This window comes from Phacochoerus africanus, chromosome 1 (assembly GCF_016906955.1).
Source record: "Phacochoerus africanus isolate WHEZ1 chromosome 1, ROS_Pafr_v1, whole genome shotgun sequence".
NCBI classification, from domain to species: domain Eukaryota; kingdom Metazoa; phylum Chordata; class Mammalia; order Artiodactyla; family Suidae; genus Phacochoerus; species Phacochoerus africanus.
In genome coordinates this window covers 81946684-81974549 of record NC_062544.1, presented here as the reverse complement: position 1 = coordinate 81974549, position 27866 = coordinate 81946684, and the positions used below count along the sequence as shown (strand labels likewise).

Here is a 27866-nt window from a genome sequence, read left to right as displayed (position 1 = left end):
TGCCTTTTTAAAAATTAGTGTGAATAATATGGGGATAATGTGTAGATTTCTGCTGATAAGTATGGACATTAATAAAAACATAGGCTTATATTTAGTTTCATGTTTATTTAAATATCTGATAACTTAAGTAGGTTTTAGAACAATGTAGGTCTCATTTGATTTAGTTAAAGTTTTAAAGCATGGTTAGTAAGACTAGATGGATTATTCTAGTTAAGGGAAAAATGTACCATGTCATATGATCCTGAAGTTTGTGTTGTTTCGACTCTTAAGACTGTATTTTAAGTGGCTGTGGTTATTTTCACATCTGTGATTTATTCCTTGGGTATTTCCTATCATTATCCAGGCATTTTATAGTAATCTCTAATTTAGTAATTTGTTTCATGGTAACCCAGCATAGAAAAGCCAGTTGGAAGCAGATTATCTGCAGCAAGTTTGTGAATTCCATTAGTACACCACTAGGGATTCTGTATCTGGGGAATCCTCTTGCTTAGAACAGATAAGTTGCCTTAGGGCATATGAAGGGCTTAGTTTGGCAGAGGTCTTTCCAGGCTGGGCATCATTCATCATAGCTATTTGTTTGCTCATGGGGCAGTATAACACAGTAGATCAGTAACTGGAACCCTCTTGCATCTTTAAGAAAGCCATAGATGTATGGAGTGGCTTGCTTCAGGATTCCTATGGTATCACTATGTAAGGGAGACTTTAGTAGCTAGTTCTTTTGGTAAAAATACCCCCTACCCTCAAAAAAAAAAACAAAAACAAAACCCCACAAAATTGCTAATTTAACCTACTCAGTATGGGATTTTATACAAAGAGAGCATGTTACACACCTGAAATGTAATGGCTGAAACCATCTGCCGAATATCTTTTTTTTTCTTTTTGTGTTTTGTGTTTTTAGGGCCACACCCATGGCATATGGAGTTTCCTAGGCTAGGGGTCCAATCGGAGCTATAGCTGCTGGCCTCCGCCACAGCCACAGCAACATGGGATCTGAGCCGCGTCTGCAACCTACACCACAGCTCACAGCAATTCCGGATCCTTAACCCACTGAGCAAGGCCAGGGATCAAACGTGAGTCCTCATGGATGCTAGTCGGGTTCACTAACCACTGTGCCGAGACGGGAGCTCCGTCTTGTGATTTTGATCTTACTCTCATATTTGTTCCTCTTGCCCAAGTAAAGACTGATTTAGTTCTAAGTTATTCTTAAACAGTTTTGCATTTTCTATTTGAAAACATTTGTGATGGTATGACATTTTGATTAGTACCACACTGCAGTTATTTCAAAACACTCTCTGACTTTCGCACCTACTTTCCCTATTCCTCCCATTTTAACCTTAGATCGAAAGATTGGTGTGCTTTGTCTTAGAACAGACATAAGACAAAAATAGCAATGATAATGTGTGAAGCAAGACTGCCCATGGAAACTAAACTAGATAATGTAGTCAGGGGGCAAGTGTCTGACCCTCAGCTATGATTATACAGATGGAGGGAGGCTAGAGCCTTCCAGAATTAGGGTTCTGAGCATTTCCCCTTCTGAGTAGTTCAGAGTCATGGGAAAAGTGTTTGTCTGGGTGGGGCTGCCACATCTCACTCCTTGTTTAACACATTTGAAGCAGACTTACCTCACAAACCTTTACAGTGACCATGGCCTGAATCCTCAGTGTCAGTGTTGTTTGCAGTTCATTGTCTTTGACTTCCTTGGTCATTAAACACTAAACTAAATGTAAAATTGGCTTAATCATGAGGCTCAATGATCGTAACTTTTCTTTCCCCTTTGCATGGCCTCTCCTGTGGCATATGGAAGTTCCTGGGCTAGGGATCAAATTGGAGCTATAGCTGCAGGCCTACACTACAGCCACAGTAATGCATGGAGCCGAGCCACAGCTGTGACCTACGCCACAGCTAGCAGCAATGCCAGATCCTCAGCCCACTGAGTGAGGCCATGGATCAAACCTGCATCCTCACGGAGACTATGTTGGGTTCTTAACCCACTGAGCCACAATGGGAACTCCTGATCTTAACTTTTAATGACTGAAAATTATATACTCTTTGGATACAGTAATCAGTTTTCATTATTTTCTTATAAATAACTTGACCTTAGGTTAGCATACTGAATATTAAACTGGGAGTACTTAATTATCAAAATGTTTAGTTCAGTACAATTTAACATTGTTTAATAAGGGACAAGCTTTTATGTGTAGGAAAGTGAAAGTGCACATAAAGGAAAAGATAACAATTGAGGGAGATTTTAAAATAATGATCAAGGTCAAATATTTAAGTTTAACATGGCATATGTACTTAGGAACGTACATATTTGCATCTCACTATAAATGTATTTTCTTAATATTCCTTTTTTTTTTAATAGGAATATCGTTCAGAAAAATCTCTTGAAGAACTAAGTAAACTTATGCCACCAGAATGCCATTGGTATGATTCTTGTTCCTGATACACATTTCTACATATTGAATTGAATGTGACTGTAGTCAGTTGAGTGTGACTAGTACAATAAACATGTGGCCCAAGGTAGAAACCATTAATCTGACATGAAAAATTCACACTCTATTCAGTATAGCAAAACTTTAAAACTTTAGTTCCTTCTAAGAAGTTTTGTGAGATACGGATTTGTTCAGCAGATGCTTTTTTGTGTGTGACTATGTGCCAAGCATTGTTGTGGGTACAGTGATACTAATCAGACAGATCCAGGTGATTCAGAAGGGTTGCTGCAGTTTTCTAATTTTTTTTTTTTTTCAGTTTTCACATTTTGCATTTGAACAACTAGTCAGTTTTTCCAAAGCTTTTTTTTCTTTATTAAATCATCTGAGCATCTTAATTACCAAGAGCTCAAAAATAAATCTTTTCATGGTTTCTGTAATTGACTTTCCTCCTTAGAAATGGTGATAATACTGTGTATATATATTTTCCCTCAGGCAAGTCTCCTGGAAGGAATTTTTTAAAATAAGTGACCTGGCTTGCTTTCTTCAGCTGTGGTTGTTTCTGTTTCATGTTATAGTGTGCGTGAAGGAAAATTGGAACATACGCTTGCACGAGACTTGGTTCCAGGTGATACAGTTTGCCTTTCTGTTGGGGACAGAGTTCCTGCTGACTTGCGCTTATTTGAGGTGAGTTTGGTATCCTAGTTTGTTTGGGCTGCTATAACAAAATAACACAGAAATTTACTTTTCATGGTTCTGAGGCACCAGCATAGTTGCATCCTGGTGAGGGCCCTCTTTGTGGTTCATGGCTGGTGCCTTCTCCCTGTGTCCTTTCATAGAGGAAGGATCTAGAGAATTCTCTGCGGTCTCCTATGACAGCACTAATCCATTCGTGCGGGCTCGCTCCACCCTCATGGCCTAAGCACCTCTGAAAGGTCCCTCTTCCTAATACCATCCTCTTGGGAGTTAGGATCTCAATATAAGAATTTGGGGGTGGCACATTCAGACTATAGGCCACTGGTGGCCTATCTGTGAAAAGAAAAGTACTTGGATGTAGATTTAGGGTGTCTAAACACTTTTAAGGATTAACATCGTTAACGTGAACATTTGGTTTTCTAGTTTATAAAGTGACATATCTTAAGTATATATTTTTTTTCTTAAAATGTGTCTGTCTTTCCCATGGAGTCTTTTGAGGTGTCCATTTAGTGAATTGGCAAGTCTTTATGGAAATGAGTGTTAGGCCTTGTGGGAGACACAAAGATGGTGTGATAGAATTCTTGCCTCAGGGAGTAGACTGTTGGTGTACACAAATCACTCACCGTAAGATAGGATAGAACCTGGAAAGTGAAAGAGAAGTACAAAGAATGGCATATGAAAATTTAGAGAAGGGAGAGGTTAACTTCTGATTTGAGTGAAATGAGACAAGGCCTCAGGCAACATTGCCTTGGTGGTGCTAATTGAAAGGTAGCACTGGACAGAGGTAGAGCAGCAGCAGTGTTTAGTTCATGTGAATGTTCTAGTATGTGATACAGCTGGAGTATGTTAAAGGTAGGAAATGTGGGGTAGAATCAGAATCAGGAAGGTGGGGCTTTGGTTACAAAGCTCCACTTCAGATTTCATTGGTTGGGATTTAGCTCTGAAGGTCATATCCAGCTGGCAAGTGATGTTCCCTTTCATCTTACTATCATGTGTAGGGTAAATTGAAGGGATGGGAAATGGGAGCTAGTAAGAAGCTCTTGTAGCCTGTTAGCATCTTTTTTACTCATTTCTTCTTTCTTCCTCCTATTCCTGATATTTAGTTTATGACAAGACCTTGAATTAGTCTTTCTTAGAGATGTGGTAAGCCTGTCACTTGATATAAATCATCTTCCCCTCCCTCAAAGAGCCCTAATTTGAATTAGTGAATTTTTTGTCACCATTTATTCTAGAGTGCTTCTCTTCTAATTTAGAAGCAGACCTTTCAGTGGGATGGTCAGAATATGCTGTTTCCCTTCCCATTGTCTGAACCATTTTTTTTTTTTCCGCTTTTTGCTTTTTAGGGCTGCACCCATGGCATATGGAGGTTCCCAGCTGGAGCTATAGCTGCTGGTCTACACCACAGCTACAGCAATGCGGGATCTGAGCCACGTCTGTGACCTAACACCACAGCTCATGGCATCGCCGGAATCTTAAACCACTGATGGAACCTGGGATCAAACCTGCAGCCTCACAGTTCCTAGTCTGATTTGTTTCTGCTGCACCACCAGTGGGAACTCCTGGATTGGTACATCTTTTATCCATTTATGTTTATTGAAGACTTACTGTGACTTTAATAAGAGCGAGTTTTGACGCTGTAAACATTAAAAGTATATGCTTTGTGGAGTAATTGATTAATTGTGATTGTTTTCCCCCTACTTGTTAACTTTTCAGACACTTCATCATCTCATGTTTTATTTGGCAGTATTTGTTCCAGTTAGCACTTTACAAATATGGTTGAACATCTTTAATTTCCTGTCTCTTCTCTGCCCTATTCATTTTACCTACTACCCGGTACCACAGGCAAGTTTTTGCAGCTACTTTGACAGTAGATTGAGACAACTTTCCTGAATGAGTTGAGTTTTTCGTGCTGCTTCTAGATTTAAATGTACTGACTTAAGACATAAGAAAGCTGATAAGGTCAATTTCTCTTTTGGATACAAAGGTAGGTTACTAGCTTTTTGTAATTAAATTGGCTTATTGGAGTGTTGTTTGCTGAATTTGGCTGTGGTGAATGATTGTGTAAGGCTAGCTGGCTTTTTGATATTACTCCATGAAACAAACTCTTCATTAGAGTATAAAGGAAATGGAAGACTCCGTAGATAGCCTTAGGATATTGTTATTTTTTGTTTTGATATGTTTTTGCTCATTTTTGTTGCTTCTGTGGCATATGGAAGTTCCAGGCTAGGGGGTTGAATTGAGGCTGTAGCTACCAGTCTATACCACAGCCACAGCAAATCTGAATCTGAGCCACGTCTGTGACCTACACCACAGCTTAAGAAAACACCAGATCCTTAACCCACTGAGTGAGTCCAGGGATCAAAGTCGTGCATACTGTTAGGGTTCGTTACCACTGAACCATAGTGAACTCCCTTGGGATGTTATTAATTTCTCAGATAAAGCAATTAGTAATGTTTTATTTCACTGGAAAAAGCAATCCCCAGGACTTCTGCGATGTAGTTCTCTTCTTGTGGACTTGGCCCCAACCCAGGGCTTCCAAGTTAGCATTGTCATTGCTGCAACTCTAGAGTTCCTCCTGTCATAGTTTCACTGGTTTGGATTTTGGCCGTAAATCTTGCCTGGGCCTTCAGTAGCATCTTGTCAGTAAGTGACCTGACTGCTATATAACTTTTATCTGGTATTTTCTGGCTGTGTCTTAAGTTAGTTCAGGCTGCTTTAAGATTCTGTACACTGGGTAGCTTAACAGACATTTATTGCTTATGGTTCTAAAGGCTAGGAAGTCCACAATCAGGGTCTAGCTGGTGAGGGCTCTTTTCTTGTCTCCCAGTCGTTTTGCTTTGTCTTTACATGGTAGAGGGAATGATCTCTGTCTCTCCCTTTTATAAAGCCACTAATCCTTTTATGAGGGCCTCACCCACGTGACCTTGTCTAACCCTAATTACCTCCTAAGTCCCCATCTCCAGTATCATGACATTACATTGGAGATTAACTTCAACTTGATTTTTAGGGGTATACAATTCAACCTACAGCAGACTGGGACTATCATTTGTAAGACACTTTTTAAAGAATACTAGTAGTGCTAACTTAAGGATTTCTGTATTTTTTTTCCTTGCTTGAGTCAGTTTTCCATAGCTAACGAACAAACCATAATCTGTTGGTTGCAGTAACCTTACTAATAGAAACCTTAGAATTATTATTTTTAGCTAGGACAGAAAAACTTAGAGGAATTGAGCTATAGGCATGCTTTCTAGTTTTTTCCCCTGAGGATTTTTAATTTTTAACAGTATTTAAAAGGCACCTTTGGCCAGTTAATTGGTGGTAACCAAAAATTAGTCAGACAATGACTTTAGATGAAGCATTCGTATAGTTTGTATATACTTGGGTAACAGTGTATTTTGCCTTTTTGGAAGCAAAACATATTTCCATAATGTTCCAGGTAAAGTCTATTTCAGTATTTGAACAGAGAATTCTTTGTAAGCGAAAACAATATAGGAGTCAGAGGAAAAAGGGTTTCTTTTATCTGTTGAGAATATTTTACTTTTTTTAGCTAGTACTTTCTAACTAAGCCCAACACATTGCCTGAAATGTAACAAGATTTTCTTTCACTTGGAGTTCTGGATATTTAATTCAGTTGACACTTTCTTTTGTGGCTCATATGCTTAGGGTTATTAGTCTTACTGTCCTTTAAAACTGTCTTTAAGATCTATACACAGAGTATAGTTGCCATCTTTTTTTCCCCCAAAACCCAATTTTTGATATGATAATTTTCTAAATGTATCACACCTCTTTTAAAAAGCTACCCCTTACATGGTTGAGATCCAGGAAGCCATTTTTATGACACTAGATTATTAGACCATTAAACTTGGTAGAGGGTTATTTCCACCAGAAGTCAAAGTCTACTGGGCCAAGCTTGGAAGTCTAAACTTGGCATTACACACACACACACACACACACACACACACACACACACACACCAGTAATCCATGCACTTTGTTAGGTAGTAGTTTGGCTCAGTGAGTAGTTTTTGGTATCTTTATTTTATTATTTTATTTTTTGTCCTTTTTTTAAAATTAGGGTTGCACCTGCAGCATATGGAGATTTCCAGGCTAGGGGTCAAATTGGAGTTGCAGCTGCTGGCCTGTTGTCACAGCCACAGCAGCACAGGACCTGAGCCGTGTCTGCGACCTACACTACAGCTCACGGCAACTCTGGATTCTTAATCCACTGAGCGAGGCCAGGGATCAAACCCGAATCCTCGTGGGTACTAGTTGGATTTGTTTCTCTTGAGCCATGATGAGAATTCCAGTTTTTGATATCTTTAGGGTTGTTCCTTCCTATTCCTTAGCTCCCAGGGTAAGTAAAAACCAAAGATAATGAGTGGTGGATCATGTACAGATCTACTTTGGCTACATGCCAACTGAAGGAGTCAGAGATAGCCTCTGACTGAAACCTTAGATAGACATTAGATCACATTCTTGCACACCCTTTTGTTAATAACTGCTAGCAAGCAGCTTCCTCTCTGTTGGGTAACTCCATTAGTGGAGCTGTCTTTCTGTGTCAGCATTCTGACACCCTGAGTTACAAAATAAATTTTCTTTGTACTCAATGAAAAATGTGATATTCAGACAAAACTCAGATTCTGATTTGGTTTCCTATGCTTTTTTTAAAAAAACATTTTTTTTTCAAACATGTGCTAACATTTGGTAGCATGTAGTGATATTTTAGTCTCTGGATTTTTTTGTTTTTTTCCTTTCTTTTTATGGCTGCAGCTGCAGGCGTACGCCAGATCCTTAGCCCACTGAATAAGGTCAGGGATTGAACCTGCATCCTCACAGAGATTATGTTGGGTTCTTAACCCACTGAGCCACAACAGGAACTCCAGTAGTGATATTTTAAAATGATAGGCAATTTTGGCAAAATGTAATCCCTCTCTTTAGAAATCAGTCTGTTATAAAGTCATTTTAGCCATTCAATAAATACTTGAGTACTGTGTATAAAATACTGTACAAGGCTTCAAGGCTAGAAAGTGAAAAAGACATGCAATGGTTTTGTGCCCTTTCTACTGGGAGACACCAGCTTGCAAACAGTAAATCAAAGAATAAAATGTGTCTGCTTATGGAATGAATTGACCTTGTGAGTTTAGGTAAGCTACTTACTATTTTCAGACCTTAGCTTTCTTACTAATGCATCCTAACTTTGAATATGCATAATTGGAATCATCTGGGTTCTGTTTTGGCAGGTGAGGGTTGGGGCTGGGATTCTGCATTCCTAAGTAGCTCTTAGTCTCTGCCAAAAGTACTGGTATGTCCACCACATATTAAAATATTTTTTTTTTGGAGTTCCCATCATGGCTCATGAACCTGACTAATATCCATGAGGATGTGGGTTCCATCCCCGGCCTTCCTTAATGGGTTAAGGATCTGGTGTTGCCATGGGCTGTGGTGTAGGTTGCAGATGTGGCTTAGATCCCGAGTTACTGTGGCTGTGGTGTAGGCCAGCAGCTACAGCTCCAATTCAACCCCTGGCCTGGGAACCTTCATATGCTGTGGGTGTGCCCTAAAAAGACAAAAATTTTTTTGTTAAAGACAGCTTTGTTGAGATATATAATTCACATTCCAAACAATTTACACATTTGAAATATACCATTCAGTGCATACGGTGGTTTTGAGAGTTGTACAACCATTAGCACAGTCTAACTGTAGAACATTCTCATCACTCCAGAAAGAATGCCCTTCCCTTATTGCACTCACTGTATTCTTCACTCTGCCCTAGTGCCTGAAAACCACTAATCTGCTTGTTTTGTCTATATTCATGTACCTGTTCTGGATGTTTCATATAAATGGAATTATACACTATATGGTTTTTTGTATCTGGCCTTTCTCAACTAACCCAGTGTTTTCAAGGTTCATCATGTAGCATATATCATTACTTCATTGCTTTTTATTGTCAAATATTATTCCATTGTACGGATATACTATGCAATGGTGAATCCATTTATACTTATAGAATTTCTGGTAGAGAAAGTCTTTCTTGTGCCATTTTGATATTTGTTTTCTATATGTGTTACCTTTTTAATATTTCTGACTTCTTTCAGAAGTCCCTCCTTTTTCTGTTTGATTCAGTTTTTTAAAAGTATGCTTTGGGAGTTCTCATTGTGGCACAGCAGAAGCGAATCTGACTAGTATCCATGAGGATGCGGATTTGACCCCTGGCCTGGCTCAGTGGCTCGGGGTTCTGGCATTGCCTTGAGCTGTGGTGTATGTAAAAGACGAAGCTCAGATTGTGAGTTGCTGTGGCTGTGTCATAGACCAGCAGTTGTAGCTGCGATTTGACCCCCTAGCCTGGGAACTTCCACCTCCATGTGCCGCGAGTGCAGCCCTGAAAAGCAAAAAAAAAAAAAGTATACTTTGATTACCTCCTCAATTCTTTTTTCTGTATATATATATTTTTACTTATTTTCTTAGTGGTTATCATAGAGATTACAGTTAACATTTTAAATTTTAACAATGCACTTTGAAATGATACCAACTTCAATAGCATAGAAAACTTTGCTCCTATACAGCTTACTTTTCCAGCCACCTTTATGATGTCACAAATGACATCTTTATACACCATGTGCCCATTAACATAGATTTGTAAGTGTTTTACATATTTATCTTTTAAATTAAAATAAATAGAGGAATTGCAGACTCAAAAAGCAATAACCAGTACAGCTACCTTTACTGGAAATAAATAAACATTTATTTATTTATTTAACCTACACACACACACACACACACACACACACACACACACACACGGTATTCTTTATTGTAAATTATGAATAGCAAATTAATTTTCAGGTAATACTTTCATTGATTTTGTTTTGTTTTTATTTATGGGTGTGCCCCCAGCACGTGGAAGTTCCCAGGCCAGGGATTGAACCTGTGCCTTGACAAGTGACCCAAGCTGCTGCAGAGACAGTGCTGGATCCTTAACTGTGCTACAAGAGAACACCAACTTTTTGTTTTCATTGACATAAAATTGATATAAAGTAAGTTTCAGCTGTTCATCTTTGTAATTTAACACATATGTACACTGCAAAATGATCCCTACCAAAGGTCTGGTTATCACCCATTATCATACAGTTGATCCCCTCATCCTTTTTGTCCACTCCCAAACCCCCTTCTGGTAACCACCAGTCTGTTTTCTGTATCTGTGAGTTTGTTTTTGTTTTGTGTGTGTGTGTTTAAGATTCCATATCTGAGTGAAATCATATGCTATTTGTCTTTTTCTCTGACTTATTTCACTTATCATAATATTCTCAGTGACCATCCGTGTCGTTGCAAATGGCAAGATTTCATTCCTTTTTGTGTAGCTGAGTACTATTCCTCTGTGTGTGTGTGTGTGTGTGTGTGTGTTGTTTCATCACATCATCTTTATCCAGTAATCTATCACTTAAGGTGTTTCCATATCTTGGCTATTGTAAAAAATGATGCAGTGAACACATGGATGCATATATCTTTTCAAATTAGTGTTTTTGTGTTCTTTGGGTAAATACCCAGAAATGGAATACATAGCTTCTTCGTCATATGGTAATTCTGTTCTTAATTTTTTGAGCAGTCTTAGTAGCTACATGAATTTACATTTCCTACCAACAGTATGAGGGTCTTTTTTCCTCTGCATCCTTGTCAGCACTTGTTATTTCTTTCTTTCTTTTTTTTTTTTTTTGTCTTTTTACCTTTTCTAGGGCTGTTCCTGCTGCATATGGAGTTCCCAGGCTTGGGTCTAATCGGAGCTGTAGCCACCGGTCTACACCAGAGCCATAGCAACGCGGGATCCGAGCCGCGTCTGCAACCTACACCACGGGTCACGGCAACGCCGGATCGTTAACCCACTGAGCAAGGGCAGGGATCAAACCTGCAACCTCATGGTTCCTTGTCAAGATTCGTTAACCACTGCGCCATAGCGGGAACTCCAGCACTTGTTATTTCTTATCTTTTTGAGAATAGGTATTTTGACAAGTCCTAGGTGATATCTCATAGAGGTTTTTTTTTGTTTTGTTTTTTTTTGTCTTTTTGCCATTTCTTGAGCCGCTCCTGCGACATATGGAGGTTCCCAGGCTAGGGGTCTAATCGGAGCCGTAGCCACCAGCCTATGCCAGGGCCACAGCAACGTAGGATGTGATCTGCGTCTGCGACCTACACCACAGCTCACGGCAACGCCAGATCATTAACCCACTGAGCAAGGGCAGGGACCGAATCCGCAACCTCATGGTTCCTAGTCGGATTCATTAACCACTGTGCCACAACAGGAACTCCTCATAGAGATTTTGATTTGCATTTTCCTACCAGTTAGTGATGTTGATCTTTTCATGTGCCTGTTGGCCATCAGTTTCTCTTTTTTGGGAAAATACCAATTCAGATTCTCCGTCCATTTTTTATTAGTTTTGGTTTTTGTTGTTATTCTTCTTGTTTTTACTGAAATGTATTTCTTCAATGGTTTTAAGTTACTTTCTACTCTCGTTTCAGCTGGAAGGAGTTTCTCTTAGCATTTCTTGTTTGACATAGCTGCTACTGATGAATTCTCTTAGCTTTTGTTTAATTGGGAATGGCTTAATTTTCCTCTCATTTTTTAAAGAAAGTTTTAATGGATATAAAATTCTCCTTGATTTTTTTTTTTCCCCCCTTGGACTTTAAATATTTCCATGATTCTGTCTTTCAGCAGTTTTAGTGTAGATGTCTATTAGTTTATCCTATTTGGCGGGTATTTGGCGTCTTTGATGTATGGATTCATGTCTTTCATTTAATTTAGGATGTTTTCATCTATTATTTCTTCAGATATTATTTCTGCCCATTTCTAATCCCCCCCCCCCAGAACTCCCATAATGCTTATTATAAATGGTATGTCTGATGGTGTTCTGCAGATACCCTAGGCTTTGTTCAATTTCCATCGTTTTCTTTTTTTCTCTATCCTTCAGACAGGTTAATTTCAATTTCTCTATCTTTAGGTTTGCTTATTTTTTCTCCTCTTTGTTCATATCTGCTACTGAACCCCTCTAGTGAACTTTTCATTTCATTTATTGTGTTTTTTAGTATCAGGATTTCTATATGTTTATTTTTTATAATTTCTTTCTCTGTATTGACACCCTCTTTTTGTTGATTAATTGCATTCCTGATTTTCTATAGTTTCCTTTAGTTTGTTGAGCACATTTAAGATAGTTGGCTTAAAGAATTTTTTTGTTTGTTTGTTTTGCTTTTTAGGGCCATACCCGCAGCATATGGTGGTTCCCAGGCTAGGGGTCTAATCAGAGTTATACCTGCCAGCCTATGCCACAGGCACAGCAACACCAGATCCTTAACCCACTGAGCAGGGCCAGGGATTGAACCTGCAACCTCATAGTTCCTAGTCGGATTCGTTTCCACTGTACCACAATGGGAACTCCAACTTAAAGTATTTCTAGTAAGTGCAGTGTCTGGCCTTCCTCAGGGATGGTTACTGCCATTTTATTTTTTTCTGTAAATGGACCGTATTTCCCTATTTGTTTGTATTCTTTGTAATTTTTTTGTTGTTGAAAACAATATATTTTGAGTATTGTGTTATTTTAACTGTACATCAAATTTGCTCCTTCCTTAGGGTTTATTGTTTCTGATTGTTGAGGCCTGCAGTAGTAGTTTAGTTTGTTCAGTGACTTTTCCAAATTATTTTTACAAAGATTGTGTTCCTTGTGTGTGGTCACTGAAGTTTCTGTTCCATTATCCTAAGAGTTAATCTTATCCATCTGAAGCCTAAAAAAGGGTGGGGGAGAAATGTGCCATTCTTCTGGCATTTTCAGCTTTTCTCTGAGCTGGGGCACTTTAGCAATGAGCCAGGCTACCTACTCTAACTTCACCTTTACCCTCTGTGCCACATCCACAGATCTACAAGGCTAAAGTCTCAGTTCTTTTCTGAGTATGCAACTGGTTCTGGCATGCTGTGTGTGTGTGTGTGTGTGTGTGTGTGCATGTGCATGCTTTTTTAGGGCCGCACCCGCTGCATATGAATGTTCCCAGACTAGGGGTTGAATTGGAGCTGCTGCTGTAAGCCTATACATAAACCACAGCAATGCCAGATTCTTAACCCACTGAACAAGGTCAGGGATTGAACCTGCATTCTCATGGATACTAGTTGAGTTCTTAACACACTGAGCCACAACAGGAACTCCATCTGGCATGCATTTTCCACTCAGATTTCCCTGATATGTGTAGTGGCTCTTCAAAACCTTTATTCCCTCAAGGAACTTCCACCTCATTCTCTTCCTTTTCAATCTTTTGAGTGTGTCCGCTGCTTGCCCTCTTCTCTGTCCTTTACCTGCTAGTATATATCTTTATTCTTTAGGCAGATGCCTTTAAAGCCACTCTAACTGGAGTCGGGAAGTGAAATAAAGATCAGCTTTTGCACCAGTCTTTTAGAGAGTTTCCAGATATATTAAAAAAAGCAACTACAGTGTATTAAGAAAAGTGTCCATATTAGCTTCTTGCCTACTAGTAAGCTGCATGAGGAACAGAAGTTTCCATCTTCACAACTATTGCTGCTTCCCTTGAGAATGGGGAACAGTAGACAGGCAAAGAAAAATCCCACAGTGTTTTCTTACTGAAGTTCAGCCACTTTTTTCTTTTTTAAGCATTTCCCTGGTTGCTTTGAGTTTTTAATTCCAGAGTTCACTCTGACAGTTTTTGCCAGCTCGTGATTGTTTTAGTGAAGGGACCAATTGTTTAACTGCCCTACTCCATTATTTTCTGTGATGTTACTTCTGAGTTGTAAATTTTCATATTGACTTAAGTGGGTTTTTTTTGGCAGGTATATTTGATAATTGATTTATACTATGTTGCCTCCCCATTAGTTATCGCTGGAACTTTATTTTTAGATTTCTGAATTACTAAACTTAAACATGAAAAAAAAAAAACCTTAAACATGCACTTGTAAAAAAGCAATTTATAAATGTCTTAGGAAGTAGAGATTTTAAATTAACTGTTAGAAGAAATTGAATAGAATATTGGAGAAGGTATATGATATATTTGTGAAATTGCAGACATCATCTATCAGTAAAAGCTGTTTGACATAATCATGTTTGACTTTGGAAAAGATGTATTTTTCTTTTATATACTATACAACTGAGAAAACCATTCCATACTTGAAAGAATAGGAGTGTTAATTTTTAAGACTAAACTTGGGCTCCACTTAGTGTTTTGTTGTCTGATTTGTTTAGTGGTTAAAAAGCATTGTGAGCTGAGGAGTGTTATTCATTTTAAAAAGCTGAAGAAAAAACTTTTTTTTTCTCATTAGGTCACTAGAATTTTAGGAAGGCAATATGAGTGGTTTAGAAGGGAGGCTTAGTGTATTTAAGATTTTCATTTCATGTTAGTAAGAAGGGACTTTCCCAAAAATAGATCCCCTTCTGTAATTTTGTTCCTTTTAATAGTCTTAGTGAAATATTGTACAAGTCATTGTTAACTGAATTTAAATTATTGCCTTTTATTGTTATTATTATTTCTTTTTGTCTTTTAGGGCCATACCTGCAGCATATGGAGGTTCTCAGGCTAGAGGTTAAATCAGATATGTAGCTGCCAGCCTAGACCAGAGCCACAGCACCGCTGGATCCGAACTGCAGCTACAGCTACAGCCTTCACTACAGCTCATGGCAACAACCGATCCTTAACCCACTGATCGAGGCCAGAGATCGAACCCGCTTCCTTGTTGATGCCAGTTGGGTTTGTTAACTGCTGAACCATGATGGACACTCCAAATTATTGCCTTTAAATTATGGGCAACTTGATTAGGTTGACTTAGAGTCTTATGTCAGAGTGTGCAAACATTTACCATGGGATAAAATTCATGTAGCCTTTTCAATAATTTATAATGGTTAGTTGGACTTTGATTAGATATTAATAAGCTAGAGCTCATGAAGAGTTTCAATTATATTTTCCTTCATTTGAATAAACAGTAAGAGGACTCTCACTATATAAGAACATAAGTAAGAAATTGTATCATGATTAGGTAGCTGCAGACAAATAATTTGCAAGATTCATTTCTGGGGAAAGAAATCCATTTCTGATTTCTTTTTAATTCTAGACTAGAGGTGATTAACCTAACAGCATACAGTGTACCAAGATGTTCATTAGTTTAAGAACTTATTTGTAGCTCCCAGTTGTACCATATTAACTAAGTTTTTTAAGCACTTTTTGCTTTTCAGAAAACCTGTGTGACTTTGGCATTTACCTTCTTTCTGCCAAATGTTTCGTGGGAATAATTCTGTGAATTTTTTTCAACCATTTTAAATCTGTAATTGTTAAATATTCAGATTGTGGATTATGTATGCATCCTTTTTTTTTTTTTTTTTTTAGGCTCATGGCATATGGAAGTTCCCAGGCTAGGGGTGGAATCAGGGCTGCTGTAGCTGCTGGCCTATATACTACAGCCGCAGCAACGCCAGATCTGAGCCACATCTTCGACCTACACTGCAACTCCGGACAATGCTAGATCCTTAATCCACTGAATGGGGCCAGGGATCAAACCCACATCCTCATGGATACTAGTTGGGTTCATTACCACTGAGCCACAACGGGAACTCCTCATGTTGCATCCTGATTCTTATTTATATTCTGCCTTTTGAACTGTGTTGTGTCTTATTTACACCTCCGCTATAATGCCTGAAGAAGAATGAAGAAGTGGAACAGTGTTTCTCTATTAACAGCTTGTCTGAAGGTTTTATGTTTAAACTTGGCTGATTCTTTGATTTCATCTTATCCTATCTTTCTCTCATGAATACAATGAATCAATGATTTGAATATCTTTCTTCTCAGATGAATTAAATTCTGACATTGTTAAACCATAATAAATTAGGCTTGCCTATCGTATTAAGTACTACCCTTCTTAGAATTGACTTCCCCTCACTCCCTCAAAACTGCTTCCTGTGAAAATTTGCAGTCACCCGAAGAGAAGCTAACTTGTATCATAGATATATTCTTGTTCAAGAGATAGTTGAGATCTTTTCTACATTGTATGATTTAGACAGATTACACTGATTATATGTTAATAATTTTAAGTTTTACAAATTTATAATTACATAGAAAAAAGATAAAAAAGAAAAAAAAAGATAAAAAAAAGATAAAGCCCTCTTTTATTCCACATTAGATTGTATACTAAGGGCTGATTGCTGTTGTACAAAAAAATAACATGCCTCTTTTCTGTAGAAAAACCTTATTTGAATAAAAATTTATTCTCTTAAACGGTTATTGGATGGCTAAGGCTGACGCTGGAGAACTGGGTCCCTGACAGAGCCAATAAAACTATGCGTCCCCTCTTTTTAAAAAGTCAGATTTTAAAAAATATTCCTTGTCCCTGTAGACAGCCTCTTAATGTTAGGGTTTATCCATGTTTCAGGTTTACGTTTAAAGTAAAAAGTCATCATTGGGAAAATATAAATTTCACCTTTCTCACAGAAAAAGGAGTTTTATAGATGTATACAAGTTTTTGTCTGTTTTTATGTATTAGCAGGTCATTTTTCTAATTAAGAGCTCAAAATCACAAGCAGTTCTGATTTTTGTAAAAAGCATTAAAGAGGAGCTTGCTGAGCAAAAATAAACTTGTGTTGACTTGTGTAATTCAGAAAAATAAGGGTTGGTTTGATTACGTTTAGGTTTCATCTCCATAGCTTACTAGCTGTGTGGTGTTGGGGGTTGAGTCACTTAACCTTTTAAAATGTCTGTAAAATAGGAATGCTAATACCAGTACCATGTTACTGGAGTTGCTAGTAGCTAAGTAGCTGTTAGTAGACAACTTAATATGGGTATGTAGCCTAGTGCGTAGCAGGTGGTGAGCAGTCAAGTGTCAAATGATTGTTTGTAGTATTGGCGTCTACTTTGAAGAGAGACCTAACTTTTTTTCTTTGTAATAAATGTGTTAGTGTAAAAAATTATAGTCCTAAGATTAATTTGGGAGAAAAGTCAAATACATATGTTCTTGTAATAAAAAAAATTTCTATTGCCTTTGAATGTGGCAGTTTATTTTTATTTTTTTTTTACTTTTTTTTGTCTTTTTTGTCTTTTTAGGGCCACACCCACGGCATATGGAGGTTCCCAGGCTAGGGGTTGAATCAGAGCTTGTAGCCACTGGCTGTGCCGTAGCCACTGGCTATGCCATAGCCACAGCAATACCAGATCAGAGCCGAGTCTGCGACCTACACCACAGCTCACAGCAATGCTGGATCCTTAACCTACTGAGCAAGGCCAGGGATCAAACCTGTGTCCCTATGGATGCTAGTCAGATTCGTTTCCACTAAGCCACAACAGGAACTCCAGGTTTTTTTTTTTTTTTTTTAAGTCTTTATTTGGATTGATGTAATGAACCTAAGTTTACCTGGCTTGTCTTTGCATATATAATTATTTAAAATGGGGGGCCTTTTAAAAACTAAAGGACTATTAATCTGCGTTTTAAGGAATACTTTTTCTAAGCCTGTTTCGATACTAAAATCTATCACATTTACATGGTAATAAACTTTCTGTGTTTTTAGAAATACTTTTTATAAGCCTGTTTTGATACTAAAAATCTATCACATTTATAGTACTAAACTTTCAGGAAATGCTAACACAGTTTGGCCTCTGTGGAAGTTGTGTATGATATAATTTATTTTTATTCTGAACATTTTTGAGCATCATCATCTGATGTTGGGAACTTTTGATTATATCTGTAATATTATGTGTCTGCCTAGCACAGAAATACACCAAGCATGCCCTTGTTCCTATGGGCTTTGTCCTTTTACTTCCTTTGCCTGGAAGTCTTCCTCCCTGATTGTGGTCCAGCCATGGGCCCTCATAGCAGCCAAAGGCTCTGCAGAAGGGTCATTTGCTTTTGAGAGATATTCTCTCTCTAAAATGTGTCTGTTCTTTTGCAATCCCCCCCACCATCAGGCGTTCTATTTTATGCCCTTGTTTATTTTTTCAGGTCACTTTCCCATTAGAATTAAAAACTGAAGGCAGGAACTTTTGATTCCCACTATGTGTTATATAGTACTGGACCTGGCACATTATATGTATTAATAGATACTTTTAAAGTGAATGAATCAATGGTATTGATCAAATCAAAACAATTTTATTATGTAGATGGAGAGATAGAATCCATGAACTCTATTTTTAATAATTATTTTCTATGAGTTTTCTTTAAGGTATTTATGCTCATAACAAAACCATCGTGGCTCAGTGGTTAAGGAACCTGACTAGTAACCATGAGGTTGCGGGTTTGATCCTTGGCCTTGCTCAGTGGGTTAACGATCCGGCGTTGCCATGATCTGTGGTGTAGGTCGCAGACACGGCTTGGATCCCACGTTGCTGTGGCTGTGGCTAGGCTGGAGGCTGCAGCGCTGATTCGACCCCTGGCCTGGGAACCTCCCATATGCTGTGGGTGTGGCCCTGAAAAGACAAAAGACCAAAAAAAAAATTAAATTAAAAAATGAACCATTTAAAAAAATGAGATTTATTCCCCCTACCCTCCACAATGTGTCTACTTCGTGTGTCAGATTTTGTTGACTTAGTTTCATTTTTAAATATGATTGTACTTACTCTGGTCTGTTGTCTTAAAGTAATGGATATGATAAAAGATTTGAGTAATTGCTAGAAGGCAGGATATTTGTGGAAGAAGCGACAGTTACAAACTCCTTATATGTTAGGTATAGCAGAAAGTCTTCATTGAACTTAAATGGAATGCTTTATGTTCCCCAAGGCTGTGGACCTTTCCATTGATGAGTCCAGCTTAACAGGAGAAACAACACCGTGTTCTAAGGTGACAGCTCCTCAGCCAGCTGCAACTAATGGAGATCTTGCCTCAAGAAGTAACATTGCCTTCATGGGAACATTGGTCAGATGTGGCAAAGCAAAAGTATGTTTTCTTTCTCATTTTGAAGATAGCACGTTCTTCGTTTTCAACTATTTTTTCAGTTCTTTTGGGGCTGGTTTTATGTGGCTATTTTAAAAATATATGACTCACATATATGACATAAGAGTACAGACTTGTGGTTGCTGAGGGGGAAGGGAGAGGACTGGGTGTTTGGGGCTAGTAGATGAAAACTATTACATTTAGATTGGGTAAGCAGTGAGGTCCTACTGTACAGTACAAGGAATTATATCCAGTCTCCTGGGGTAGACCATGATGGAAAATAATATTTAATTTAATTTAATTAATTTATTTATTTAAGCTATGTTGGGTTCTTTTTTTTTAATTTTTTTTTAATTATTTTTATTTTGCTCCATTCTCTTACCCATCTAACACTCTGATCATGTAGTTCATATAATGGAAGGCCAATATGTTTTTGTTTTGTTTTTTTTTTGTGTTTTTTTTTGTCTTTTTGCCATTTCTTGGACTGCTCCCACGGCATATGGAGTTTCTCAGGCTAGGGGTCGAACCGGAGCTGTAGGCCACCGGCCTACGCTGGAGCCACAGCAATTCAGGATCTGAGCCGTGTCTGCGACCTACACCACAGCTCACGGCAACACCGGATCGTTAACCCACTGAGCAAGGGCAGGGATCGAACCCGAAACCTCATAGTTCCTAGTCGGATTTGTTAACCACTGCGCCATGACGGGAACTCCGGAAAATAATATTTTAAAAAAGAATGCATATCTATGTAAAAAAAAAAAGTCACTATTGTAAAAAAAAAAAGGAAAAAAAACATGATGAAGAAATGACAGAATTGTACCTAATCTTTGCAGCGCTTTGTGAGACTAAGGAAAAGCCATTTCCCTGAGGTATAATATGTCTGTAATCCCCAGTATCTGTTCTTTTGCTTGTTTGTTTGTTTAATGGCCGCATGTGCAACATACAGAATTTCCCAGGTCAGGTGTTGAATCCAAGCCACACCATGGCTGTAGCAGTGGTGGATCCTTTAACCCACTCTGCTGGGCCAGGGATCAAACACGTGCCTCTGTAGAGACCTGAGCCACTACAGTTGGATTCTTGACCCACTGCACCACAGTGGGAACTCCCTGTTCTTTTTTTTTTTTTTCCAGATAGAAACAATGGCTTGTGGATATATTCACTACTGGTTAAATGAGATTTTAATTTAGTTGTGGTCCTGGCTATAATACTCTGACTACATATCACTCACCTACTGTTTGATTTTAAATATTTAATTTCTTGAATTCTAATATTATGCAAATATAAAGGGCATCATTCGACAGCATTTGGGGGGGAGGAACTGTCTTAAATTTCTCTATTGAGTATAAGACAGATTCAAGTTTTAAAAATAGTAATATAGGCAATGGGCTTCAGAATTGAGTCAGTAATAAGCTTAATGAGATCTTTGTTTTCAAGGTTTGTGTCATAAATACTAATGATCTATGGTTAATATCAAATAAATTTGCTAAGGGAACCTTGGAAACATGTCAGACATGTTGACTATGGACAACTTTAGAGAAAGGGAATGGGAGGGGGTTGGTTGAGAGGTGATTCCATCTAAACATAAATGTGTTTTCTTATTTTTCCCTTTAGGGTATTGTCATTGGAACAGGAGAAAATTCTGAATTTGGAGAAGTTTTTAAAATGATGCAAGCAGAAGAAGTGAGTATTTGGATTTTTACTGATGTCTTAGTATCAAATCGAAATTCTCCATTGTAAGTAGAGGAAAAAGAATATATATATATATTTTTTTGTCTTTTTGCTATTTCTTGGGCCGCCCCCGCGGCATATGGAGGTTCCCAGGCTAGGGGTCCAATCGGAGCTGTAGCTGCCGGCCTACGCCAGAGCTACAGCAACACGGGATCCGAGCCGCGTCTGCAACCTACACCACAGCTCACGGCAACGCCGGATCCTTAACCCTCTGAGCAAGTGCAGGGACCGAACCCACGACCTCATGGTTCCTAGTCGGATTCGTTAACCACTGCGCCACGACGGGAACTCCGGAAAAAGAATATTGATGGGTTACTTTATGTACTATTAAAAGTAATACTTTATTCAGAATATCACTCAATTGTTTGTGGTTAGAAATGTAATTGGGAGGAGTTCCCATTGTGGCCCAAAGTAGTGAACCCGGTTAGTATCCATGAGGATGCGGTTTTGATCCCTAGTCCTTCTCGGTGGGTTGAGGATTCAGTGTTACTGTGAACTGCAGTGTAGGTTGCAGACACAGCTCAGATCTGGCTTTGCTGTGGCTGTGGTGTAGGCCAGCACTGCAGCTCTGATTCAACCCCTAGCCTGGGAACTTCATATGCTGTGGGTGTGGCCCTAAAGCAAAACAAAACAAACAAAGAAAACAAAAGCAAAAATGTAAGTGGAAAGCCCAGGAGTTCCCACTGTGGTTCAGTGGGTTAAGAACCTTACATGGTGTACGTGAGGATGTGGGTTCAATCCCTGGCCTTGCTCAGTGAGGTAAGGATCCGGTGTTGCTGCAAGCTGTGGTGTAGGTCACAGATGTAGTTGCAGCTCTGATCCATTGTTGCTGTGGCTGTGGTGTAGGTGGGCAGCTGCAGCTCCGATTTGACTCCTAGCCTGGGAACTTCCAAGTGCTGCAGGTGTGGCCCTAAAAAAGAAAAAGAAAAAAAAAAAAGCCTGTAATTGGAAGGACCTGAATTAATGTTGTTTAATATTCTAAAACATTCTGATATTTATTCATTGTTCATAGGTGATGAAGTTTTTATAGCCAGTTGTTTTATAGGGCTTCTTCTTTTTAGAAATTAGCTTTAGCTTAAAGATTACTAAATAGTGTACTTGTACTGTAGAACCTATCTTGTACCAAAATTCTTAACTTTACATAATCACAGTTATCTGGAGAAAAAAGATTACGAAGTGAAATAACTTGGAAGATATCCTTATTTAAGGATATTGAAGATTACTTCTCTCAGTTAAAATACCTTCTTATATATAAAAAGAAGTTGCATTCTACAAATGTCATATTCTCCCCAAATCACCTGAATTTCTCAGGTAGCCTGCCAAGACTCCAGTGTGTGATGCAGTATATAAAACCACCCCAAGCTCAGCAGTCCAGGGATCACCGGAGATGAAGGAGCCAATGGGATAAAAAGACTTGTGTTACAAGTAGCATGCTTGTGGATCTAGAGAGGAGAAAGATTGGCAACTCAACGGACAGCTGATAGGGAGAATAGTTTTTTTCCTCGGAGGGTCATAGAGAACAGTCTTTTGAAGTGAATGGGCTTTTAAAAGTCTAGACCTCCCAGTTTCCTCCATGAAGGAGCTGATATTTCCTCCCAAGGGAGAGTTGTATATGTTATGGGTGTGTTAAGCATGAGAGTGTGTGTGTCAGGCACTTAGCAAAGTCCCTGACACCTAGGAAAGCTTACTAAATTTAGGTAATTGTGGTGACACTCTTCTCCAATTTGTCAAGGCACCAAAAACCCCTCTGCAGAAGAGCATGGACCTCTTAGGAAAACAACTTTCCTTTTACTCCTTTGGTATAATAGGTAAGAGAAGAGTGAGTATGTATATCTCATATATTTACTGAGGTTTCCTTTTTTGAGTGGGAAGGGGAAGTTAGATACATACATACATAAATCATTCATTTATTAGGTTTACTACTACTTTTTTAAAAAATTATAAAGCTAATGCCCAGCCATTGTCCTTTTCTACAAAGATAAAATAGAACTCTGTAATTTATGTGATCAAAGAGCATTTCTGTAAGCACTTTGGTATTTTGTCTTTTTAGTCTTTAACAAAATGTGGTGGTGTTGTGTTAATGACTACTTTCCTTTTTTTTGTTTCATATATCCTATCATAAACATCTTGTCATTAAATAGATGCTCACCTAATACAAATTTAAAGGTTGTATAATATTCCATTGTATGAATATAAGTGTGTATACATATATAAAAGGTCAGTACTCAGACGTTTTATAGATTTTTAAACTTTTTAAAAATTATCGTTAAGTAGGAGTTCCAGTTATGGCTCAGCGGAAACGAATCTGACTGATATTCATGAGGATGCAGGTTTAATCCCTGGCCTCACTCGGTGGCTTAAGGATCTGGCATTGCTGTGGTGTAGGTCACAGCTGCAGCTCGAATCTGGCATTGCTTGTGGCCGCATTGTAGGCCAGTCGCTACAGCTCTGATTGGACCCCTAGCCTGGGAGCCTACATATGCCGCAAGTGCAGCCCTAAAAAGACCAAAAAAAAAGAAACAATTATCTAAGTGATTCTTCAGTGCAGATATCTTCTAAACACCTCTCATTTCTAAAAGTAAAATTATTGGAAGAGTATCTGTGACTGTAAAATTTTTGGTGTTTCTAAAGGCTTTTGTTTCATATTGCCAATACCCTCCAACAGTTTGGTACAATGGACTTGCCAGCTTTTTTTGGTCATTAACTTAACAGGTGAAGAAAAGACTTTATTTCAAAATTCGTTATAAGAAAAACTTTGTTACATGTGTGTTAGTCTTTCTTACTTTATTTTATGACCACCAGTCTGTTTCTTCTGTTTCCTCTTTTCTAGTGGTTTAAGTCTTAGATTGGTCACAGCTCTTCATATATTTAGGATATCAGTCCTTTTGTTGTTTAAGTGACAAGTAGTTTTTTTCTCTTGACTTTTAAATTGCTTTTGAGGGCTGTATAATAAACTAGGCCGGGAGGAGGGAAATGTATGTGATGAAACAGTCTGTTGCCTGAGGTTCTGATTATACCCTTCTGTTGGTAATACCTGCAAATTTCTGTGTTCTGTTTGTAAAGGGTTTCCCACCTCCATGTGGTAAAATGTGTATGTTTATATTTATTTAAACATCACTTTGCTACTTTAGTTTTTACTTTTGACACTTAATTTTACTATTTTATTTAGAATTTATTTTAATACAAGGTGTACAATAGAGTTAATGCTTTTTCACTCAAAAGTTAGCTATCCCATTACCCTCAATTCTAGTCCATTCTTTATTCACTGAGTTGAAATGACATCTTATAACATTTAAACTTTTACATCAGGTTTGGAGTCTTTTCTCTCTTTATTTAATTCTTCTATTATGTTATTATAATTTTTCTTGCTAGCTTTTAAAATAATAGTGCAATTTTAAGCAACATTTCTGCTGTGTAAATTCTGTGAAATAATTCCTTAAATTTTAATCCTGTTGATCTATTTCTCATCATAAATATGAAGTGGAAACTAGGAGGATATTCATTTCCTTTTGTTTAAATGGTGTGTATGTTATAGCTCCCTTCATTTAATTATTGCCATTTATTTTTCAGAATTTGTACTGAGTTTGATAAATTGAAGGGCAATTATCAAACTAAATCTTTCTGGTTTATATTAAGATTATACCATGAAACCTCTTCAAATTTAGTGATAAAAATTTTCAACTTTATGATTACCTGGTTTTAATGCAATGCGCTGGACATAGTTTTTTCTTGTTAGTGTATAGTATATGGAATAGAAGAAGAATCAAGACCAAAATATCTGGGGTCAGCAGACTTCTTTTGGCAAAGGGCAAGATATTAAAGATTTTAGCTTTGAGTCCATGTAGTCTCTCTTGGAAATACTCAGCTCTGCATCAGCACAAAAGCAACCACAGACAATATACAAACAGCTGGGTGTGGCTGTGTTCCAACAATTTACAAAAACACATAGGAGGGCCATAGATTGTAGTTTGCTTGACCATGGTGTAATTCATTGGACATAATTTCTTTCATCAGGATAGTTTTTTGGGATGGAATCCAAGAGGGTCACAATCTAGATCATTATTTTGTAGTTGTAGAAAGATGAAGGAAAATTCATTTTAAATGTCCATTTTGTTCTAGAACACAAACTTGAAGTTGCTTTATTTTATTAAAACCCTGATGATTCTGTTTATTTCCTCATAGAACCAGTGATGCATCTCTTGCCCCCCATCTTCTTTTCAAAGATAAAGATTAAAGCAGAGTAAAGAAATCCATTGTTTGGTTTATTTAATTGGTTTTTAACTTTTAAATGCCATAAAGGTAGTGATTTTTAAATGTCAGTTACAATTTTACCTGTCGTCCAATGGATACATCATTCTTTGAGCCAGGTCCTAAGTACTCCTAAGTTTGCGGTACACACTTAATGTACAGTGTCTGGATATTGAGTTATGAAAAATAAAGTTCCAAGGTTTGTTTTTGCAAACCTGATAATAGAAAACTGGTATGTATATGCTGCCTTCTTTTTTTAACCCCCATTGAATGAAAATACTGGTAGTGTTTTCTTATACTGCATTACTTTAAAGGATGAATGGCAGCAGTGGCAACAAACTGTGTGTCCATGGATGCATACTCAGCTTTAACCTTAAGACTAACTTTAATCTCCCCTGCTGCTTGATGGCTTTGTAAAATCTTGTAATTGTGATGTAATAAGCTCAACCTTTTATATCAGGGGACTTTTGCTGCCTTCAGCTTCCTTTCCCTTCTATGCTCAGGTGATTTACTGTTTGATTTTGTTACAGGTGTCATCATGTTGGTTGGCTGGTTACTAGGAAAAGATATCCTGGAAATGTTTACTATTAGTGTAAGGTAAGTTCTGATAGCTAGTTTCTATTTTGAAGTCTCCTTTGCCTCTCTTGTTTCTTTGATAAGCATGACTTATGTTGCATTATGTGGGTATTATGTTAGCACATAAGAGTGTATTATCTTTATTTAAATAGTTCAGGATTTTTATGTTGAAATGAACTCTAGGACAGTGAAAATCTATGTACATGTAGTGGAGAAACCCCACACTGCATGCATGATGTTATCAACCCAATATCACATTTTTATATTTACATAGACAATTAAGGATTGTCACACTGAAAATTAGCAGCATGAAAAAGAAAGACCGTGATGTAGAAACTGAATAATCAATCTCAGAGGAAAACCAAAAAGGGCAAGGAAAGAAGAAAAAAATAAACAAAGTGTATTTTCAGAGGTTTGTGAAGAAACTGTGTTCATGTAGACAAATTGCTGTACAAAAGTGTCACAGACCCCCCCAAGAAATTTTTTAAAATTATGATTGCTGAAATTAAAAATTCAATTTGGGAGTTCCTACTGTGGCTCAGAAGTAAGGAACCCAACTAGGATCCATGAGGATGCAGGTTTGATCCTTGGCCTTGCTCAGTGGGTGAAGGATCTGATGCTGCTGCAAGCTATGGTGTAGGTTGCAGACATGGCTCAGATCTGGCATTGTTGTTGCTGTGGCTGTGGCATAGGCCAGCAGCAGTAGCTCTAATTCAACCCCTAGCCTGTGAACTTCCATATGCCACAGGTGCAGCCCTAAAAAAAAAAGAGGGGGGCAAACTAAAAAAAAAAAAAACCAATCGTAAGAGTTCCCACTGTGGTGCAATATAATCAGTGGTGTCTCTGCAGTGCCAGGATGCAGGTTTGATCCCGACCCACTGTGGTGGGCTAAATGATCCATTTTAGGAACATTTAACCTGGTGCAGCTGCGGCTTGGACCTGATCCCTGACCTGGGAATTCCATATGCCATTGGGTGTCCAAAAAAGAAAAAAAAAATTCAATTCAAGGGCTATAATATAAAGTTGAAGTGGTCTCCCCCCAAAATAGAGTAAAAAGTCCAAAGCAGATAATGAGATAAAATTGACAAAGAGAATAATTAAATAAATGTTATATCTAAGTAATAGGAGTTTTAAAAAGAGGTAAGAAGAAAGTGTATAAAAAATGAAGCATGCTTTCTCCATCTGAAGCAAGACATGCATCTTTATAGATTTGAAAATATTCTCTAGATGCCAAGTAGGACAAAAAAAAGCTCCAACCTAGATACATCAATAAACTAAAGAAAACAGGTCAGGTTGTCTATAGAGGGAGGATAATTATATTGATATCATATTTCTCATTAACAACTGCAATATCCACCACAGGATCTTTTTAGGCTCTACTGATTTCAACTCAGGAGTTCCCGTCGTGGCGCAGTGGTTAACGAATCCGACTAGGAACCATGAGATTGAGGGTTTGGTCCCTGCCCTTGCTCAGTGGGTTAAGGATCCGGCGTTGCCGTGAGCTGTGGTGTAGGTTGCAGACGCGGCTCGGATCCCGTGTTGCTGTGGCTCTGACGTAGGCCGGCGGCTACTGCTCTGATTGGACCCTTGGCCTGGGAACCTCCAGATGCCGCTGGAGCAGCCCAAGAAATAGCAAAAAGACAAAAAAATAAAAAAATTAAAAAAAGATTTCAACTCAAAATACTTTCATAGGTCATACCTGGTACCTGTGCCCTGAGCACTTGGGCAACTTCAGGCATCCCTCTTCTGAGAGAGTTCTTGGAGTAGTCTGCACAGTAGTTCACTTAGGTACAAGCAGATGAGATGACCGTGTAAGGGCAGGGGATGTCCTGGGTTAAAATGTCTCATATTCAACAGGAGCAAACATCTCTGGAAACACACTTTGTAGGATGCCTGCAAGAAACATGACCAGTTATGTGAGTCGTCACCTCAGGAAACCCAAAGCTATGGCTTCCTATAAATAATTATAAATCTCCCAGTTCATAGGCAGATTGTCAGCCAGGATATCTATCCTTTTATCATAAGCAGTGTTGCTTAGCAGCGTAGTTGATGTACTCTAGTTACTAAAGGGAACAGCACTAGAGATTTAAACAAATACAGGGAAAAAGGATTTTATTAAACCTTCAAACGCAGCAACATTAGATTAGGACAATTAAAGTGTGGCAGGAAAAGATTTTAAATCTGTAAATCTAGGTCTAGCCAAAGTATCAATTCAGGTTATTACAAATGGATAAGTAAGTAATCAGAAAATTTATTCCTTACCTATCTTTGTAGGAATACCAGCAAAACAAGGGTGAA

At 38.1% G+C, this 27866-nt stretch overlaps 1 protein-coding gene across 3 annotated transcripts in view; it reads left to right on the top strand.

Moving 5' to 3' along the window:
* ATP2C1 (ATPase secretory pathway Ca2+ transporting 1) overlaps positions 1-27866 on the top strand; it is a 155726-nt gene that overhangs the window by 84247 nt on the left and 43613 nt on the right. For all 3 annotated transcript variants that reach the window (XM_047768294.1, XM_047768313.1, XM_047768303.1), the window contains 6 exons: positions 2366-2427; positions 3011-3119; positions 18864-19019; positions 20628-20696; positions 22477-22552; positions 25523-25589. In XM_047768294.1, the coding sequence (XP_047624250.1) occupies positions 2366-2427; positions 3011-3119; positions 18864-19019; positions 20628-20696; positions 22477-22552; positions 25523-25589 (539 nt within the window). The remainder of the gene's footprint in view (positions 1-2365; positions 2428-3010; positions 3120-18863; positions 19020-20627; positions 20697-22476; positions 22553-25522; positions 25590-27866) is intronic.